Source organism: Gymnoscopelus braueri (genome assembly GCF_963280865.1).
Source record: "Gymnoscopelus braueri genome assembly, chromosome: 20".
Taxonomy (NCBI): domain Eukaryota; kingdom Metazoa; phylum Chordata; class Actinopteri; order Myctophiformes; family Myctophidae; genus Gymnoscopelus; species Gymnoscopelus braueri.
The window spans coordinates 12,061,420-12,083,814 of record NC_137622.1 but is presented as its reverse complement, the minus strand read 5'-3'; the positions used below and the strand labels follow the sequence as shown (position 1 = coordinate 12,083,814).

Genomic DNA, 22,395 nt, shown 5'->3' with positions numbered 1-22,395 from the left:
GAATTAAATAGGTACAACAGCACCTGTTTTATTCAGATGTGCGTGCATTCTCTAGAACAGCCAACGCACAAACACTCAGAAACAAAGCACAACAGATGTTTTTAAGTACAGGAGCTTGTTGTGACTGCAGCGTTGCTATGTTGTTTTTGTTTCAGTGTCCGTGGGTTACGAGTATGAGTCATGTCTGGACGTGGTGTTGTGGGAGAAGAGGACCGCTGTGTTGCAGGGCTACGAACTGGATGCCTCCTACATGGGTGGATGGATGCTGGACAAACACCACATACTGGATGTTCAGAACGGTAAGACACTTAACTGACACACATGCGAGCACTGGTATTCACTGTTGGTGTTTGTGTGCGCACACACTGAAGTGTGTTTGCGTGCACGTGTCTGTGTGACGGAGACAGGTGGTCCTTTTTAGAATTTTGAACAGGTGGTCTTTACTCTGCAATCGCTGCAATAAATACTCAAATCAAAATGAAATATGGTTCGTCATCTCTGCTGCAGATAATAGAGGAGAACTGTGAAAGGCCAATCATTCACCTTAATGATGGAATAAATCAAGAGTGAAAGACGCCAGTAGACCGGTGCTCACAACGCTTTCACCCTGCTCAGCTGTTTTAGGAAGAGAGACTGGCCTCCTTGTTTCATGCGGAGCAGGAGAGCAGTGACAACTTAACCCTTTCATTAACATAGTTGACCTGGTGAATTGCTCCCTGCATCAATCACGCTCACTTTGCTGCAGAGTAAAACACAACGCTGCCAACGCCCTCAGGGCTGGTGACACATACGATGTTATCGCGTTACACACTGACTTACATGACACAGGGACAACAGGATCTCGTGTACTGCTCAAGGGGACAGTGTAAGACATAATGACAGACAAGAAGACCGTAGATGTTAGTCTATAAATACACACACGGGACAAGGAATTGAATCGATACAGCGCTGTAACACTGGCCAAAAACTTTAACTTAAGAAAGAAGTGCTACAATGAATGACGCGCAGGAAGTGACATCAGAGTACTGTATGTCAGTGTTTCCCAACCTCCGGTCCGGGGGGATGCCAAAGATTGGGGGGGGGGATAATTTTTTCCCCAAACAAAAGGGAGAATAGCAGACGTGTTGTTGTGATCCAGTTTAGAGGACCTTGTATTGTACTTCCATGTACTGTTTCCATGTCTTTTCTAAATAAAGTATTCAATCAATCAATCAATCAAAGTGAGCTTGTAAGTCGGCTATTTTCGGCTAGATCGTCTATTTGCACTATTCGACCATTTCACTATAGAGAGTGTGTGCGCACATGTGGGGGGCACAGCTTTTGTCAGATGTAAAAAGGGGGGTCTCCAAGGAAAAAAGGTTGGGAACCACTGCATGTGATGAGAAATGCGTCCTCTGCTAGCGTGTATTATGCTACGGTGTGTTGTTGTTCGAGTATCATAATGCTAGCCTGTATTGTTATTCTAGCGTAGTGTAACGTGTTGCATTGTTAGTGAATTGGGCTTCTCATTTCCCTGCTTGCTGTAAGTGACACTAAACCCAGTTTGTCCTGCGGTCTGTGTCACAGATGATTGATTGATTTGTTACAGTTGTCACACAGGATTTGTGTCCTTGCCCGAGGTCACGGCCCACTGCCGCTCTGTGCTGTATTCATTTTAATGTTTAATTAATTCAGCCTAATAGCATCAGTTTGGAAATAGTGCCTGGATTCTTGCTTTCCGATCTCTCAGTTAGTGAAGTGTTTTCTTAAGCCACCATAAATTCCTTCTTTCCTTCTTTATGGAGGTCAGACACCTCACTCATTCTCTCTCTCAGTAATGTATTTGTTCACACAATGCTTTTGTGTAACATTCTCTCAATGATTAACCACTCAAGCCACTTGAGCCTTACATTGTGTTGCAATGGGCTGTGAGCTTGTTATTGGTTATTTTCAGTATTTTTGACATTTTTTGAAATTCTTCCCCTATAGTAAATAATGACATGCCCAAAATAAGTGATTAACACTACTGTTCCACTTCCAATATTTTGTGACATACCGATCAAATCCTCCTACTAAATACGTCTCGGCGGGTAGTTTGATTTAATGGTATTTGTCATAGTATTTTTATAGAAACCAATTACCTTGGTACGGTAGTTCTGCCTAAGTATTTAAGATGTCAGTATCATAATCACAGTAAAATGAAATGAATTAGTCTTGATGACGTTGGTGTGGAGATATTGTATTATATCGCAGTATACATTGAGGTACAGAGATAAATTGAAGCTCTCCGATTCCGCTGGCAGTTAAGAGGGATGTGTAAGAGTTTATGTGGAAATACACTGTTGAATGTATCCCTAGTAATAGTGACCTCTTGGGGTTTACAGAGAGACAGATGGTTCCAGCATGTGGGTCAGTGCAGCATGGATATCTCCATGTAGGTTTATCTGTGAAGAAACTCAAAGGTACAACCTGTTACCATCTTCTATTTCTTAACCACATGAAACCTATTCTGGGGCAAACATTCTGTGAAAATAGCCAATTTACAATCTCACAACGCGTGGCATTGCAATATGTTGTGAGCTTGTAGATCAGCAATTTTCAGCAAAGACATTTGGTGTAGAAGTATAGGCCCTTGGGGGACCCCGGTCAACTACGTATATAATATAGGGTTTAATTGGTTAAGTCCTCCTCAGCTCAGAAGCATCATGTTGGGATGATGTGTCTTTTATTATTTTTTTTAGATTTATATTTGGGCTTTTTATTGGCTTTATTGATAGGCTGACAGGAAATGGGTAGAGAGATGGGGAATGACATGCAGCAAAGGCCGTCGGGATCGGGGCTCGAACCCGCGACACGCTGTCAGGCTACACTGAGCCTAGGTGCCTGGACCGCTACGCCAGCGGTCCAGGCCATGATGTGTCTTTTTTATGTTGTTTAAAAGCCACATGTCCGGTAGTCTCCGATCACATCAGAGATCTCCTGATACACCTGCTGACTTCATGAGATTGAGATCTAAATTCAATGAATGGGATAAAACTGTGTGGAAACCATTCAGAAATAAAAAATAATAATGATAGCATCACAGAACAAATTAAAAGACCTTAGGGCATTCCTTCATATTGGGACGGTATCAGGATAGTCATTTTTTTATATACCCTTTTTCTCCCCAATTTAGTCATTATGCCAATTGATTCCTCCCCACGCACGTTGAGAACACAGTGAGGAGCCCCCACCGGGAGGACGTAGAGCGAGCCTTCGTCCTACTCCTCCTGCCCAACACTCACAACGCTCCGCTTCCCTCCCCCCCGAACACGGGGGGGATTGCGTTCGTATAGAATAGACGATCGACAAAGCCGGATGCACCGCGGTGGATTTAAACCCACAACCTCTGCATAATAAGTACTTTCTACTTTTGGTACTTGAAGTACATTTTGATACCAATACTTTTGTACTTTTACTCAAGTAAATGTTTAATTCCAGACTTTTACTTGTAACAGAGTATTTCTACATTAAGTACAAAATGTGAGTACCTTTTCCACCACTGTCACAAACCAGGACAGTATAGCTACTACCATCAGAAGGAGAAAGTGGAACTGGATAGGCCACACCCTTAGGAAGGACACAAATAACATCACGAGACAGGCCCTGGACTACAATCCACAGGGAAAGAGGAAACAGGTTAGGCCAAGAAACACCTGGAAGCAAAAGCCCAGGCCCAGAAGAGAGTGAGATGGAGAGCTCTGGTGAACGCCCTATACCCCTCAGCGGGGTAAAGAGGACTAGGTAGGGATGCATATTATCGATTAATTCATTAATTGACAGTTGATAACCTTATCGATCGATTAATCGATTAGCAGCGTTATTTTAAATCTTAAGGAAAATTATTGTCCAAAACTGAAAATGAGAGCAGAAACATAATTGCCTAGATGTATATAACATTAACGAGCGTCAACGAGCATCAGCTGGACATAGACACACACACCTGCACTCTGCAGTGCTCTGTGGAGTCTGTGATTTTGGTAAGCTGTGATTTTGGTAAGCTCACATTTGTTATCACACACAGTTTTCAAAAATAATATTAATAATACATTCAATTAATTGAAAATCGATCAATTGTATCGAGTAAATTCTTAACGGCAATTAATCGATTATAGATTATTTGTTAACATCCCTAGGATTAAGTCAATAAGTAAGTCACCCCAGCGCCCAGAATTGATTTTTCAAAGCAGTGGGCGTAGTTACCACTGGTTTTCTCCGCCGTCCAAGCCCATATCAATACATTTAGATTTCTCCACACGTATCAGTAGGACGAAATCTATGATCATCTGGCTACACACGTACCTGTCTGGATGTTCCAACATAAAATAAAAGTAAATAATAGCTATTGTTGAAAGGCAAAATGTGCTGCACTAAGTTATGTGGCTGTTGCGCTTAAAAGATGTTGCTCTTCCTAAAAACAGGGATTTGTTGCATTTTAATTTGTCCTTGTGATGTCATCAGACGGACACTTATTCTAAATAAATAATAAAGGAGAATTAAGGGTATTTTTAAGTACTCCCCAAGGGGTAATTACTTCCCTGCATTGACCCAGCAGTGGCTTGCTCCGAGTGAGCCAGCCACCGGGGAGCAGTTGGAGGTTAAGTGTCTTGATCAGGGGACACTTAACCAGGTGACACGAAGCCTGGAGGAGTCCAGGATCGAACCAGGGACCCTCTGATTCCCAGACGCTACTCTACCTCCTGAAGAAGTGTACTACTTAGTAGAGATATTGTAGTGTTAAATCCAGCTCAGTGAAATCAGGATAATGGAAAAATAAAGTAACGTGGTCTAAAGCCGCGCATACAGGTATAACATTCTTTATACACTTCTGGACCTGGAGCTTTTTAGGAGTTTAAAACACAGAGTTATAAACAAATTCACATTTAACTGCAGATGGTAGTGAAAATCCCGAGCTCTCTGTGAATCAGAAAAGTTGAGACATACAGTACAATCAGAAATATGTTTTTTAATTCATGTCATTCTGGACTGACCTGATGATGAATTAGGGAAGGCAACCTTTAAACATCCTTTGACAGAGATCAGTTTTCTGATCTGAAATCATGTACAGTACAACATTAACAGCTGGTTCTCAAATGGTGTGCTGTTATCAATTATCTTTGAATTTATTATATCACTACTTTGTACACCCAATATAAGGGCAAATTCTATACTCTATACTCTATATTTTAACCACTTTCAACCTGGCGTCCCTGTTTTGGGCATGCCATTATTGGCAAAGCTTTTAAATCATGATGAATGTATTTATTTACAAAATGTTTTCTAAAATAAGCAGATCTATAAGCTCACAACACATACGATATGACCTTGTAGATTGGCTATTTTCACATTTTTTTTAAATTTATGAACGTATGAAATAGCACTTAAGTGGCTAAATGGTTCATTTGGCTTTGGCAAATAACACGCAAAAATGTAAAACCACTGATTATTATCATTCCGAGGGTAGGTTTCCTCATTCGTTGGCCATTTTCGTCATTCTCAACGTGTAGCAATTCATGCTGAAAAGAGGAAGAATTATGTTCCACAGAGCAATCTTACTGTGTTTTATTGTAATTTAAAGACAGTGCTGTAGTTATTCTTGGTAAGTAAGTCATTTATGGTTAGAAGTTGTCCTTGGAGAACAAGGAGAGAGAACTTGTCCCACTTCCTGCAGGAGCTTTGGCGTCTCTCCAGAGTTCTCCCCTCTCACTGATCATTTCATCTCCCTTTGTTCAGACCTCTTCAGTTTTATGCTACTATATTTTTGTTTATATCTGATAGTAGATCAGCTAATATAATTAAGCATGCCCCACTTTGTTCCCTGGATTCATCAAGGGAAGGTGTGCTGAGTAATTATGCGGTTTTAACCCATTAAGACTGGGAAAGAATATGTGTTTGTTTTTTTTGCAGATCTACAAGCTCATAGCGCGTCATCAAGTGCCGCGCTATGAGCTTGTAGATCAGAAATTTTCAAAAATCCCCAGAAGCAAAGATTTGAGTTACAAATGTTTGCTTTAAAATATATATATTCAAAGATTTGCACAAATTGATATGATTTTTTTTTTAAATAGCAGATCTACAAGCTCATGAGCTTGTATATCTGCTATTTTTGAATAGCCAAAGAAATCTAAAAATGACACGGATGCGTTCCCCGGTCGTAATGGGTTAATGCGGCTTCACGTGCATTCAGTTTCTGCACGCCCACACCTGGGAGCTGCCCAGTGCAAACACAGTGTTGTGCCGTGGGCCACAAAGCTGTTCCACTGGAGGGAGGTGGAGGTTAAGTGCCTTATACTCGAGGGGCAACCCGATGGCAGCTGCTAAGGCATGAAAGGGCATTTCTCATTTACTGTCCCCTGGCCTGATATTCTCCTGCCTGGTCTCCTGGGGCGTCGAACCCCTGATTGTGATTCTCCAGTCACAAGACCGCATCTCCAAACAGTCAGCTTCCACAGGCTGCAGTGTACCTTTTTTTTAAACAGACTCACATCCATCCATTGATATTATTCCACAGTATTTCAGGAACCTTTACATATCTCATCAACACTTCTTTTTTTGCCAGACCCAGGGGGTCAGGCCTACATGAGGCTTTGTCGGTCCCCTTTTGCTATCATTTTCGTCCATATATGGACGAAAACGTTTTCTTACATGTCCCTCTTTTTGATTGGCCAAGCTTAGCGTGACGTAGTTTAGAAACCATTCAGATTTCCGGCCATTCAGATTTCAACCACTAGGGGTCTGGCAGTACCAGGTCCCCTGGTTCCCTTGTTTTAATAGCCAATCTACAAGCTAATGTGTTGCAAGCTTGTGGATCTCAACGTTTTTGAATAATTGTGCCTATAATGATATGCCCAAAACAGGTTGAAAGTAGCCTGGAAACCAGACGAATCTGCCAGTGCGAGAAAAAAAATAGCCCTTTGCAGATTTGGTCTGAAACCGCTCAGTTGTGATTGGATTTCACTCCCTCCGAAGTAGTGAGGGACCAATCAGGGCCCAGTATGCAAATATGGGGTGGGTTTATCACCAGAAGCACGTTTTTTATTTGCCCCTTGGAAATGCAGGTTCCACACAGAGATTCCAGGCTAATATCTCACAGTGATATTAGTCTGGCCATGCCAGGATAGGTTGAAAGTGGTTAAGTATGTCGGTGGGTTTATACATATTTAACCAATGAAAAATATTAACAAAAGCTACATAATAACTACGTACATTGGATCCATTGGAATGCAAGTTAAAAAATAATAATAATTTCCTGAACATTCCTGCCTGACTGTGTCGATTGGCTGGTGCTGCTGTAACCTCTTGTGTGTAACGTTCCACGCACGAACCATGGATGGTTCAGAACTGCTTTCTGTCACGTAAGATTGTGGAAAACTAAAAAAAACAGCACAGCAGGCCATCAGTTTGAAAAAAAAAGAAGGTAACTCTGCATCCTTGGTGTTTATTGTTTACACCAAACTCTAGCTTCTCTTTTGTCAGACACTGAAAATAATAGGCATACAGCCGAACACAATCTGTCAAGCAGCCATCTCATGCGTGTTGCAAAGAAGAACATTGAAATGCGTTTGGAGCCCGACTGCCTCCGGTTGCATCTCGTTTCATCCCACCTGTCTTAACCCATTCAATCCGGGAACGCATCTCTGTCATTTTAGATTTCTTTTGGCTATTCAAAAATAGCAGATATACAAGCTCATAGCGCGGCTGCTATTTTTGAAAATAATCGTGAAAATGTGTGCAAATATATTTATAATTTTTTAACTAAAATCTTTGCTTCTGGGGGTCCCTGGAACAAAGTATATTGAGATGGGGGTCCGAGATGGGTGGTCCTTGACATGAACAAAGTTTGAGAACCACTGATATTATAGCAAAATAAAAAATAAAAATAAAAAAACCTGTTAGGATTTAGAAGACATTTGTAGAATCCCCAGAAGCAAAGATTTGAGGTAAAAAAAATGCTTTTAAAATATATATATTCAAAGATTTGCAGAAATGTTCAATATTTTTCAAAAATAGCAGATCGATCTACAAGCTCATAGTGCGGCACTCGGTGCCGTGCTATGAGCTTGTATATCTGCTATTTTTTAACAGCCAAAGTATAAAATATGGATAAAGTGGTTACACAGATGCGTTCCCGGTTTGAACGGGTTAAGGTACAACGCCCACATCACCAAAGCCTTCCACTGAGGCATGCGTCACAGCGGGGGGTAGAGCTGCTGGAAAGATGAGACCGCATTTGTGATCAACGGATAGATGCCGATGTGCAAGGTTTCATCTCTGGAATGTGTGATATGATAATGAGACTTGTGTCCTTTATTTGGGATTGAGCTGTGTTGAGCAATCGGGGTTTATCTTAACGATTTGATGTCTCTGCGGTTGCACATCGTCACGTGCAATGTCGTACTTACAGTACGCAGATGCTGTAAATAGCAGAAATAAATCACAGATGGTTTGGGACTTTCTTCTGTTCTGTTAATGGAATCTCTTTCCCACAGCAGATTGCAGGATCTAAACTCCAAATGTAAAAGTCATTTCACCAAACTCATGTTTTCTGCCTCATCTCTGCTCTCATCTTCATTGGTTTTGTCAAAAGGACTTCCTAACCCAATCCCATTAGCTCAGACGAAAGACAGTGAGCTTTGTAGTACAGATTGTTTGTTTTTGTTTTGAGTATTTCAGTATGCTTGCTCACATCAAAGTGCCAAAGATCCCCTCACCAGTCGCTATCTGCCTCTGTGTGTAGTGTACCAATAGAACGATATCACAGCGTCTCTGATTATGCATTTTCTCAATCCAAACTGAATTATTCAGTTTGAAGTTAAGCCATTTTATTCAATTTTTTGACATTTTAGATTCATGGTCCACACGGGGGGTTGTGGACGGGCCGACGTTGTTCAATAATGCTCGACGCCACCGAGATGAATCCAAATATCACTGTTTGCCTACGCTGCTGCTCCCCGCCATCGATTCCTTAATGCCGCAAACAAACCTTGACTAATGTCCCCGCCTGCAACAAGCAAGGCCACAGTGGTCCACTTGCAGGCGGAGCAGTGACAGGCTAAATCCAGATGGTCGCTATCATTCCCCTCTCATGACTTAGGCTTCATTTTCTTGCTTTCTTGTCCGTCTGAGAGCCTGACTGTGATGTGTGCCAATAAAGCATTTTCCACTCTCATCCTCCCTGGCAGTAGCTCTCTCCATCTCTCTCTCCAGAGTCTGTCGGACCAGATAAAGGCAAATTACTGCTGTCTGTGCTTTAGTCGTGTTCCCTCCCTCTCCCTTGCTCTGTTCATTAAAGAGGATCCAGCCGCTCCTCAATCAGAAACTTGCCTCTCCATCCAGGGTAACAGGGCCATTCTTATTTGTCCGCTGCCAGAGTTCGCAACTTAGTATATTACTGTACATGAATGGTCTCGAATCTCTGCAAATGCTGTCTTTCAAACTCTGAGAGTGGCTTCCTGTCAGCTTGTACTCTTGTACGGTTCAATCCTGGCTCCTCCTGGCGTCGTATGTTGATGAGCAGATGCCTTGCATGGCTGACTCTGCTCTACCGTCAGTGTGTGAATGCGAATGTGAGGTGCGTGTGTGACTGCATGAATGTGAGGCATAAATTGTAAAGCACACGAACGGTCTAGATGACTAGAGCGGTGCTACATAAAGGCAGTCCAGTCACTGTCACGGCAGACATCTTACATGACGACAAGAGGAGAAAAGGTATAGAGGGTGCAATTAAAACGCTCATCCTCCTCCCCTGCCAGTCTGTGCTCTGTGTAAGCATCAGCAGCAGGGTGACATTGCTCAGGGCAAAGTGACAGTTTTTGTCAGGTGATGATGGTGCTGTCTGGCACAGGTAGACTGCCGCTTCGGCGCCTTAGAAGCAAATTTTCCATTACATGACTCCAATTAGGAATGTTTTGTAAGTGATTATTAACTTGTGTGGCGACTGAGTGCGAAAGAAACTCCTGAAGAAGAAGTGCTTCTCTGAGTGTGAATAACACTCCAGAGTTGAAATGTACACCCCGAAGTGAACATCTCAAGTTTTCTTTTTTTACATTTTGACAAATTTGCTCAAAATAGGGACACCAGGGTTAATGTGGCTAAGATAAATCTGTAAATAGTGATATTATCAAGCATGAATACCAAACATAAGACCGTCAAGGGGCATGAAACCCTAGGCTGATCTTATGGTTTGTTTTCCACATCAGGTTGAAAACTACAGCAGGGTAAAACATGGCTGTATTAATGGTACACAGTGATGTCAGCAACACAGCTGCAGCTAATAAAATTAATAATGGGTGTGCTTGGTTTTAGGTGTGTCAATACTGTCTATCACGCTCGCACATTGGCATGCCCTTGGCTCTGGTCACACCAATGGAAATCTAACACACTCATTACTAATTTGTTTGGTGCAGCTGTGTTGCTAGGCTACTAGTCTGCCATGTTTTTAAACGGCTGTAGTTTTTTAACATGAACTGGAAACTACAAATTCAGCCTGGGGTTTCATTATCCTTTAACAAAAGGAAATGCATGTATTTAATTCAGTCTGACCAGAAGCAGGGTCCTAATAAAACATATCCCCACCGGGGATAAAAAATGAATGACCAGGGGGACCAAAAGCAGAGGCATGGACCCCCTGTTGTTCCTGTGGACACGTTCCTATAAGCAAGATGTTGAAACTGCTTCAGTCTCTCTGGATAAGGGCATCAGATGCTGTAGATGCCTAAAGCCTAATAATTAGATTTTATACTTCTATACAAACAACATTTGCCACATGTGGAATGGATGTTGTGCTCAGGGAAGGGTGAGGGTTATGATTGATTGTTGTATTTAATGCATTCCATTAGTCTGTCTAATAGCCTATGGGAAGACTTGCCTGCATTGTAAACTCTGATTGAAGTGTAAATGGAGGGGAACGTGGCAGACTGCCAGAATTACCTCAGTATCAGATATGTATTTTTAGCTCAAGTGCACGCAGTCAAACTGCTATATTGCTGTTTTGCCGCAGCAAAGAGTGTTATAGGCGTCCAGTATTTAGACACATGGATGTATCAAGATCAACGGAGACATTACCTAGAGGCTGTTTGCCTGTCGGTAATGTTTCTATATCTGTCTGTATCCTCCTGGGCGTGGAGTCAGCAGTTTCACATCAGTGACAGTGACGTTCATGGCGTGTTGCCGTCGGTGACTGCATGCGAACGCACAGATCGCGGTTCACTCCGAGTTCCAAGGTCGCACGTCTGATGGCGTCATCATGAACGAAGCCTGTTTCGCCCGGACCGATCCGTCTTTGTTAGCGATGCATTTATAACACTCGCGCGTACAAAAGGGCCGGCCGCTCCAGGGAGGGTCCTGTCAAGAGAGAGTCTCACCAGACCATGTCTCCATTTGAATTCGCCCTTCAATAGATTAACCCATTCAATCCGGGAACGCATCTGTGTCATTTTAGATTTCTTTGGCTATTCAAAAATAGCAGATATACAAGCTTGTAGATCTGCTATTTTTGGAAAAATAGTGGAATCTTTTTGCAAATCTTTGAATATATATATATGTTTTTACCTCCGATCTGTGCTTCTGGGGGTCCCTGGAACAACATATTTTGAGATGGGGGTCCGTGGCCAAATACATATTTTGGGGGTCCTTGACATGGAAAAGTTTGAGCACCACTGATATAGCAACATACTGTTAGGATTTAGAAAACGTTTTTAGATACGTATTTGGCCGCGGACCCCCATCTCAAAATGTGTTGTTCCAGGGACCCCCAGAAGCAAAGATTTGAGTTACAAATGTTTGCTTTAAAGTTATATACATTCAAAGATTTGCACAAATCTTCAAGATTTTTCAAAAATAGCAGATCTACATGCTCTCAGTGCCACGCTATGAGCTTGTATATCTGCTATTTTTGAATAGCCAAAGAAATCTAAAAATGACACCGTTGCTTTCCCGGTCTTAATGTGTTAAATCAATGTAAGGAACTCAGTGGAGGGACACTGTAGCGTGGTGGCATGCCGCCGCGATTTCACTGACTACATGGAGGGGTTACGGCCACTCGTTGGGGGGCGATGCAGTGGTGCTGTGTGGGCCATGGCTTCCTCATCGATTTAGTTATTAGAACTGAGTCAGTGCAAGAATTAAAAAATTACAATAGTTAGCCACTTAAAGGTAGGGTAAGTGATATTTTTGGGTTAAAACAAAAAGTATTTTGTTAAAAGGTTAAAGCACTATATTCTGATAGTAATCATTGCTATAGAGTGTTTGTTCAGTAACAGGAGTCTCCCCGTCTCTCCAGCTCTTTAATAAACAGAAAATACATTTTACGGTAGGTGTCAAAATCTCAGCCAATCAGGAGAAAGTACCCATTTTTAAGCTTCATTTTTATAGTGTTCCAGTTCCAATTTTGCCTGCTCATTTCTTAGTGTCATCACTTCCAATTTCACTTGTTTAATCTATATCCTGATTGAGTTCTCTATCCTGATTGGATAAAATTGGAAATGAAACTGAAACTGAAACGAAAATGCATTTTCTGTTTTATAAAGAGCTGGAGAGACAAGGAGACTCCTTATACTGAACAAACACTCTATAGCAATGAGTACTATCAGAATATAGAACTATTTAACACTTATTTTAACCAAAGTAAATCACTTACCCTACCTTTAATCATGCCATACCATACTGGCTGTAAAAAACTGGCCGCGCACAACCTGAGTTTAACAGCGGACAACCATAGTTTGGTTAGAGTATTTCTACATTGCAGTATTGATACTTCTTACTTAAGTAAAAAAAAATAGTACTTTTTCCACCACTGGAACTGAAACAGTGCAAGAATTCAAAATTACAATAATACCACTTAAGCCCTATATACAGTACTTTGTCATACGACAAATAGCGAGAACCGCCGATCTACAAGCTCACGTGTCACAATGCGTCGTGTTGTGAGGTTGTATTTCTGCTAGTTTTGCTTTTGCCTACAATGACATGCCCAAAATAATGATGCCGCAGGTTGAAAGTGGTTAAGTGCTCCCAGCATGCCGTTGGCCCCTCCCCGGACCACCCCCACCCACCCCTATGACGTCCCCGTCCCACCATATCCGACCCCGTTCTCCACCAAACACTCACTTACACTCTTCCATGATAAAAATGTTGTTAAATCTGCCTCTCTCTCTTAAATATTAATCTGCTGTGACTCGCCGAAATTCGGTGTCTCGACGGAGGAATGGATGTCTTGTGGAGGTTGGCGAGGCCACAATGCACCCCATTAATCTTCCCTCCCCTTCACTGTGACCGAGGGGGAAGCGTGTTCCTTACAAGATTAAAGGGACATTCCATTCCATAACATATGTTACTGTTTGTTGTTGATTTCCAGAGAGCCACTGGAGTGATGATATAAAAACACAGGCTGCGGAGGTATTAAGCCTGATTTATACTTAGTTGCGCGCTGGAAATATTTTCTGTGTACAACACGATGCGCAACTAAGTATAAATCAGGCATTAGTGTCCGCCGCTAGGATTGATGCTTGCTGCATCGAGGCTCCATTACACCCAGACCACACATCAGTGTCTTAAGGTTAAGAGACGCTGATAGAATACATTTACGTTAAAGCCTTGCTTTATTCATGTGTAATAAAGGTAGAAGTAGATATAATCAGTTTTCATGATGAATGTATTTTAAAAGACAAAGCAATGTGGTGGCGCTACTCTCGGTTCTAAAGTATGTAGATATGATCCTTCCATTTAGTGAGGACCCAATAGACAACTAAGGTACAGCGTAACTTTCTGTTCGGTGACAGCCTTTTTGAAAAAGAGTAAATTATGTCCTTAATCACGAGGTAAATGTAACATGACATTTAGATTATAGTTGTATTTAAATCTGATCAATTTTGAACAACATTGAATTAAAGCTGCAATCCTTAACTTACCCAAGAATCAAACCCTCGTCCCCTGTGCGAGTGCAGACATTTTTTACTGCTGACCTAATACAGTAAGCTAGTTATAATTGTATTAACATACTCAATACAGATTGGTCAAAATAAAGTTTTATTCACTAAAAGAAGCTATGGATTGCAGCCTTAATTTGCTCGTGTGAGCCCCTGCAAACAATAATCTGCATCAGATGTGGAAATTAATCAGCATACAATTTTTTTGTTTCTCAGGCATTCTGTACAAAGGCAGTGGGGAGAACCAGTTCATCTCCCTCCAGCCGCCCATCATCTCCACCGTCATGGGGAACGGTCGACGTCGGAGTATCTCCTGCCCCAGCTGTAACGGCCAGGCCCAGGGCAACAAGCTGCTGGCTCCGGTGGCCCTGGCATGGGGCGTCGATGGCAGTCTGTACGTTGGAGATTTTAACTACATCCGTCGCATCTACCCGTCTGGCAATGTCACCAGTGTCATGGAGCTCAGGTACAACTATAGTGGCTTTTTTTCTTTCACTGCATGGCTGACATTACATTCTAAGAACACACTATAAAATATGTTAAAAAATAGAGCTATTTGAAGGAGTTTCTGTCTGCGATTTGTACACTCTGCACTCAAAGTTGAGGAGGCCAGACATTTCGGAAGCATCCACAGTAGAATGAGGCTCCGAATTTCAGTCGCTGCCATCCTTTCCCTGCCCACCAAATTTGAACATATTTTTCCAATCCATCTCAATAATTAGGAAGGACATCTCGTCTTCACAGTGTAATTGAGATGATTTACGCCCTCATGCCAACTTGGCCGTTCTCTCCAACGAGTCTCGCTCGGCCAATTGCCGTTTTCCAAAATGTCAGATGTTGATTAAATGTACGCTGGCCCGTCGTCTTCCCTCGAATGTACAGTATACTACGCTAATCTCTAAGAGGAAATAGTTCATCAGGCCGTTCCACAAGACCTTGGCAGTTGGTGCAGTTGAGCATTGTTCAAGGTCGTGTGACTGATGCTGTCCGGTTGTGTGAGAGAGGTGGTGTGGTTGTGTGGTTTTGAGGTTGTGCAGTTGTCATTGTGAGGTTGTGTTAGTGAGGTCGTGTAAGTGAGGTTGTGTGGTTTTGTCTGGGCCTGGGCATACTTTAGAAAGGGAATGAGTAATGCTCATCCCCTCCCTCAGCAGTGAGGTGCCCTTGAACAAGACACTCGTACATCAGTTGCTCCATTGAAGCTGCCCCAGGCTGCTCCCAGGCACCTCCCAGGTGTGAATATGCATAACTATATAAATGAGAAGCATCTTGATGCTGGAAATTAGAGCATACAGTACATGCTTAAAAAACGTTTTTTTATTTATTTTTACTGTTGATACGGTATACACTCCTATCAAAAGTTATAGTATCTCAAACACAGCAGAAAAATGACATTTGTAGCTCTGCCTAATGAAAATTGAAGTCATACTTACTGAATTAAAGTCTATGGCTGTGGGTTGTGAGCCAAATGACCCCTTAGATCTGTTTCTTATCATGTCAGCATTAGATTTGCCAAAGCAGAACTCAGAAAAGTGAGGCACAGTAAATCTGAGGTTTTAGTTTGAAAAGGTCTAGGTTTCCTCTCCATAGAACCACCTAGTGGCCACAACCTCTCAAAATGGTATTTTGTCTTATTGTTGTAATATAATTTGGAATATGCAAATAAATGACTTGTTCTGCATTTTGTAATGTATGACATGACATATGTTTTGCATTTAATAATGTTTGAGTGTGTAAAAGTACACCTTGCCCCCACTGGTGGGAGCTTATCAGTTTAACAAAATGAAAGGTAATGTTACCTTTATTATGATATAATAATGTCATTCTCCACAAACGAGAAATGAATAGACTTTTGTTTGATGAAAACTGATCTACCAATACAAACACATGCATGGAGGAAACTGTCGGTACCCAACTGCTTTTATACCCAAGTGGTTCATTTTAAGTTATTACTTTATCCAGTGGAGAAAAAGAAAACAATGCCACAAAATCCTCTAGATCTTCAGCTGCAGAATTTCTGCTTACACATGCAGGATATATAGTTCCAGGTATGCAGGAGCTGAAGCGGTTTAATTGCATGGGAAGATATGTATAATGCATGCTTGTTCTGTACAACCAGAATACATGGTATTCCCAGAACCCCTTGTAACTTCCGCATGAGTTGCTGTCAATGTAAAGTCTGTATTTAGATACTGACCTCAGCGGCTTGTGGGACAAGTGTCAGGATCAATAATCCAATAGGAGAGGTTGAGATGAAGTAAAAACAGACAGGTCATGTGGGATTGGACGCCCTGGTGGGAGAAGCGCATAGTCTCTGGGGCTTCAGGCTTAATCCCCAGGTATTATTATTGTTGTTGTTTCTTGGCACCGTTGAAAATTAGGATATTTTCCTCAATTTGTTTCCGATGATTTAATAAGTTAAGAGCTAATGTTTTTTTTAATAATTAATGATGATTAACTAGGGACGTTCAGTCAAGTTTTTTTCTTTCCCCCCCCCCTCCCCATATCCAAGTACCGTACTGTAATAAATGTTTTAGTATCTGCTGATACAGGGTCCCGATCCTATCTTTATATGTTTCAAGACCATACAGCTGCGCAGTGCACTCTTCAAGTTAATCAAAATGAAACTAATCCAATTTAGGAAAGAAAATGCTCGACTCCTATCCCCAGTCTTACACATAAGTGGCTTTTGGACTGCTTTCATTTTCGGTCTCTGAATTATCCAAAACATGTTATTTTATAAATATGACATGCTCGTATTGGAATGGTTCGTCTTTAATTAAACTATTTCGAGACATTGCTGTCTCGAGATCGTCATCACTCTAAATTGAAAATGTTTATTAGATTTTAGTCAGAATCTAACTGCCTTTTAACCACTTATACCATACAGTGTATTGACCGTGATCCCCCAGGGATCAATACACAATGGAAAGAAGTCCCCAGGACTTTTTTTGTGTTATCCTTTTAGTTCAAATGTCTGACTGTACCTCGTGCTGTTTACATTTCTGTCTAATAAAGTATTCAATCAATCAATCAATACTTGTTCCCGCCTTTTTCTCTTCACCTAAAACAGCCCATCTATGAGCTCGCTTGTAGATCTGCTATTTTTGCAGGATGTTCGCCTATTTTCACAGAATGTTTGCCTAATATGACATGCCCAGAATAGGGACGCTAGGGTTATATTGCAAGTGGTTAAACGTACTATTACAATTTGGGCATTTAGCTGAATAATTCCCTCACTGCAGACATTTAACTGCTGCAACACAGTAAAGACACGTTTCCGCATTGCTGTTGCAAGTTGTGGATAACATGAGTTCATATAACACTAATGACAGCTGACTTAGATGGAGTGAAATGGCTTAAATATACAAAAGATTCGTTTTTGATCTTGCTTATAGCCAGTGCTGTTCAATAATATGCCTTGATTGCCTCGGATCCCTAAAGTCGGGACATCCCTATTATTAACTGACAAGCCTACAAAAGGCCAGAAAACCCTGATGTTTAGGTTATCCTGGATTTTCGTGTTTCTTTGGATTTCTTCAAGAACAAAGTCTTGACATTTTATGTTTTTGCTGAATTGAAATTGACTGAAATTTAAAATGTCAACCTATGTCTTTACATCTGACACTTCTCACCTCAATTTCCTTTCCTTCTTTCACTGCTTTCCTTCCGGCCTTCCCATAGAAATAAAGACTTTAGACACAGGTACAGTATGTGCAAGCTGTCTTCATATCCTCTCTGTCTCCATCTCTATTAAAATCTCTTATTCAGTGATTTTTTTTTTTAATAGGAATTTGATATATTTTATCTCTTTATCTCCATTTTTTTATTTCTTATTTAAAGCATCTGGTTTGACTCATAAAAGCTGTTGGGGTTTTATGATTCTGTTTCATTGTATTATGCACTGTAGATGTTTGACTGTGATCACCATGTTCATTTTAACGGCCTTGCTTTATCCTCTTCTAAATCCATCCAGTATTGATTGAGGTATCGTTAAACTTGAGTGTGCCCCGCAAAGCTCCATCTATCGCTTTAAAATTAAACTCTTTTTTTTTAACTGGAGCACATTAATGTCCCCTAAGCACCTGTTCTGTAATACATTACGTTAAGGAAAGTTAAAGGTCTGCTAAGACAATTTTTAGGAAACATTATAGCTAGCATTTTATCTGATATTATATTATAATAAACATATTTATAATGTTATCATAGGCTATGCCTCATATGCCTCAAATATTTTCTATTACATTTGTTTATCGTTCCGATACTATGTAGGCTGCCATTTTCCATGTGTGTGTGAAATGTATGACACACGTGACTTCAGTCAACCAACAAAGCGAGCAAGAAGTTGTCTCATTTGTGTGGAAACCATGGACCTTCATTACAATACATAAGCAAAATACCTGGGTGTCCATGTGTATCTATTTGGTAGGGCTGCACCCAACCCGTCATTTCGAGTTGAATCCGAATCAATGGACCAATTTAACTATTCAAGCATTTGACGATTATACTGAGAGAATATTAGTCGACTGAGGGCTCTGTGACTGATGCTTCCTATCATGGACTTATAGTAGGCAGCCCTACACGGGCACTCCACCACTTCTTAATAACAGAAAATAAATTAAATAGAAAGGAGCTGCTGCTGCATGTGTCATGTGCTCTGTTTGTAATTTCCTTCCGACGATACTGAATGACTGAGTGGACCTTTAATGAATCCATAATGTCTTGTTTTTACTGAGTATGATGAGTGGCAATGGCTAAATAAGATCCTGTAATTGGCTGAACGTGTATAGTCAATTTTAAGGCAAACGTTTCCTGTGTCCAGCTGTCATGTAAAGACAAACAAACGATTTCTTCATTTTGCTTTTTGAAAAAGAAAAAAAAATGCACTACTAAGGGGGGTTAGGGGTCCATTTGTAACCTTTTTTTAATAAAGATGTCAATAAGCAGAGCCAGATGCAACTTGACCAGTTGTTGCCTGTCCTCAGCACAGAGGACTGACAATTGAATAATCTAGATTGAATGTTGTCATCTCCACTTTGTCATCTGTTGGTAAACCTCGCATTAGCCTTCATGTTACTGTCCCTGTGACAACGATGTTGTTTACAAGTATCTTACACACTCTGATGCTTCTTTTTTTTTACCCACACACCCCCTTTCTCTCTCTTCCTCGCTTTCTCTCTTCATCTTTCTTGCTTTCTCAGTTTCTCTGCCTGCCAGTCAATATGTCTCTCTCCCTCCTTTCCCCTGCCCTCTCATTCTCTCTCTCTCATCTCAGCAGTTCCTCTGCTATGGAGAATCCTCGCACAGATCTTAATGCCTTTATACAGTATATAGATAAAAATAGAAACTATTTCATAACTCCCTAAAGCTTTATTATCCATTTGAGGGTCATAATTTCTCTTTCTGTATGTAGGAGAAAACAGTATGCATGATTATTGTATCATTTTCTCTAAGAGTAAAAAAAGAAAGAAAGAAAAGAATAAAAAAACTTTAAAACACTATTTTCTTAAATACCGGTATTAATCAAAGTTGAGTACTAAATTCACATGCAGATCTCAGCAGGACAATTTTTCTCCTACCAGATTAAAATAGTCAGTAACCTACATTGGATTTACTGTTATAAGCACAAGGACATATTTTTTCTCCATTACATTTTACAAGATAAATACATAATCTAATATTCAAACTAAATAAATTACGCAGACATTGCAAGATTTCCCACCAAAATTACCTGAGAGGCTGTAATTGTTGTAATACCTTTTTCTTTTCTTTTCTTTTTTCTCTGCATTACACATTTTACATCATATTATTCATATTCATCAACACATTTCTGTTTCAAATCTTTTTTATTGTGAAGCACAGGGTTATATTATACATTTGTTCATACATATGGATTGCAATTTCACATGGCTGACACAGTGAATATCTGCATCGACATAATTAATCTTTTCCTGTAACCACAGTAACAACCCTGCACACCGTTACTACCTGGCCACTGATCCAGTGACTGGTCTGTTGTACGTGTCTGACACCAATTCTCGGAGGCTCTACCGACCCAAGTCCCTGACCGGAACCAAGGACTTGCAGACCAATGCGGAGGTGGTGGCTGGGACCGGGGAGCATTGCCTCCCATTTGATGAGAACCACTGTGGGGATGGAGGCAAAGCCATCGACGCCTCCCTCACTGGACCCAAAGGTACTCCTCCATGACTCAATCACTCATTGGACTCAGATGTAGGGTTGCGCCCATTTAAAAAAAATCCAAATGGTTCGATTTTTAATGTAATAATGAACAGTAATACTGACCCAATAACTGCGCTCAAGGCCAAGTTATACTTTAAACTATTGCATATCCGCGAGGGACATTTTAGGTGATCCCTTCACTGGCTCATGTCCGTGGGGACATCCACACACCTCCCAGGTTTTGAGACCGTGCGTACACTTTATGTGATAGAAAAGCAAAATGGACACTTTGTTTGAGGAGAGGTTCAGTGAGGACATCCATTACTACCTGCATGTATAATAGCCTGTCTTTAAAAGACTATAAAGACAACCAAATGTGCTTAAATTCTTGGAGAGAAATTGCGCTGACAGTCGGAAGAAATGAAAGTGTGTGCAGGCAGAAGTGCACAGCAAGTATCTGTGACAGATTTTGATTTGCAGTGCTCAATGTGAGGTACACAAGCACGTCTGTACTTGTCCACTGTACCCTCGTAATGGACCGTCATAATGAAAAAGTCAGACGTGGTTTGTTTTTCACCGGTCGCTGCCAGCACTGAATGCCAATTGTCATTGCTCAGCCTCTGCTGGGGGCTTGAAAGGTTTGTGTGCAAAGTCAAGTCTAACATAGAGAGAGAGTCTCTAACAATGGAGGGGGCGGAGGCGAGAACAAAGAGCAAGATGGCTCAATTTTTCTTCTGCCTTCAGACATTTGACGCTGAACTCTTCTCAAATGTGACACTTTTCATCTGTCTGTGAATCCCAGACTGTCAAATAGCCTTTTCCCCAGGTTTCACCGCAGGATCACTATAGGCCATCAATGTTTCAGCAGGTAGCAACCTGGCTTAGGCCTAGCCCACGGGTCAAACCAAACCACTCAACTTTTTCAGAAGCTTTTAACCACACGAACCCAGGCATCCCTATTCCGGAGCGTATATTCGGCTCGGCGAATATAGCAAGCTCACTGTGAGCTTGTAGATCGGCTATTTTCAGCAAAGTATATCGGATTTAAGTAGTTTAAGTAATACAAATCATACTCAGATTGATGTTTAAACTTAATGTAACCGAGGCAGGATGCTTCACATGCTTCCTGAGATCAATGTTTTTAATTTGTTTTAAAATCACAGCTGTGTGTTATAGGACCATAACGGTGGTCCGATATGTTTAGCCCATTGACTATTGCTCACGGTATATACACCTGAATCTCACCAGGCAAATCAATAAAGGTTTATCTTGTTTGATTGTCAAGGAAGTCATGATGATTTTAGTTTTTTTTTGCAGTATGAAAGTCAATGTGCAGAGACTTGAAAAGTTCTTGAGATGATCCAACATAATGAACTTTATTGCACCCTTAAGCTTACTAGTTATGTGTTTTAATAAATGTTAAAGTACGGATTGAAAAGTCTAGCGGAAAATAATCCAAAAAATAACCACCCCATTATGTACAGTATAGTCAACATCAACTCAATTATTCATATATGATCAGTAACCATTAACTAGAAAATGGTCTATGTTTATCTATGATATATGACAGAAGCTGTGAATAAGCAATGGCATGGTATCGAGTGTCCAAACTTGTTTCTCCGCAGCAGGGAGAGAAAGCATGCGACGTTTAATTGAATTCCCTTTGGTGCTGGTTTCTATTAGACAGCACAGTGACATCGAGAGAGAGAGAGAGGTAGAGGGAGAGGGAGAGGGAGAGGCGGAGGCGTAGGCAGACACACAGAGAGAGAGAGAGAGAGAGAGAGAGAGAGACTGAGACAGAGTGTGTGTGTGGCTGACACAGCCTGCTAATGTTTTCTCCCCATGTGGGACAAACCGACAGCAGCAGACCCAGACCGTGGATCACCTGCAACTCTCTGAGCCCCTGATCCCAACAACACTCAGTCAGTCAGACAATTTAGTCCTCTGCCCACGTCACCATGGCAACCTCTTGTTTCTCACCTCTTTCAACCAAAATTGTCTGATGCTGTCATTTCCTCCCCGGTGTTCATCCATTCCTCAAACAGAGGACAGATTGTTGATGATTGCAGGCACCGGGCAAAATCTCCTGACAAACGCACCACTCAATGACACATACAGGCACAGCAAAAACAGGGTCTGTTTTTAGACCTCGGGAATGGGCGGGGCGAGTGGTGGAGAGTGGGGGGGGGTTAGATAAAGAGAGCCAGCGGAAACACACTTGTATACCGTATGAATACAGCCTTTCCCACTTTCTATCTGAGAAATTATTTAA

The 22,395-nt window shown here is 41.2% G+C and overlaps 1 protein-coding gene across 3 annotated transcripts in view; it reads left to right on the top strand.

Annotated features, from left to right (window-relative positions):
• LOC308076259 (teneurin-3) overlaps positions 1-22,395 on the top strand; it is a 129,995-nt gene that overhangs the window by 82,290 nt on the left and 25,310 nt on the right. For all 3 annotated transcript variants that reach the window (XM_080416468.1, XM_080416467.1, XM_080416466.1), the window contains 4 exons: positions 156-299; positions 14,160-14,409; positions 17,625-17,645; positions 19,904-20,136. In XM_080416468.1, the coding sequence (XP_080272594.1) occupies positions 156-299; positions 14,160-14,409; positions 17,625-17,645; positions 19,904-20,136 (648 nt within the window). The remainder of the gene's footprint in view (positions 1-155; positions 300-14,159; positions 14,410-17,624; positions 17,646-19,903; positions 20,137-22,395) is intronic.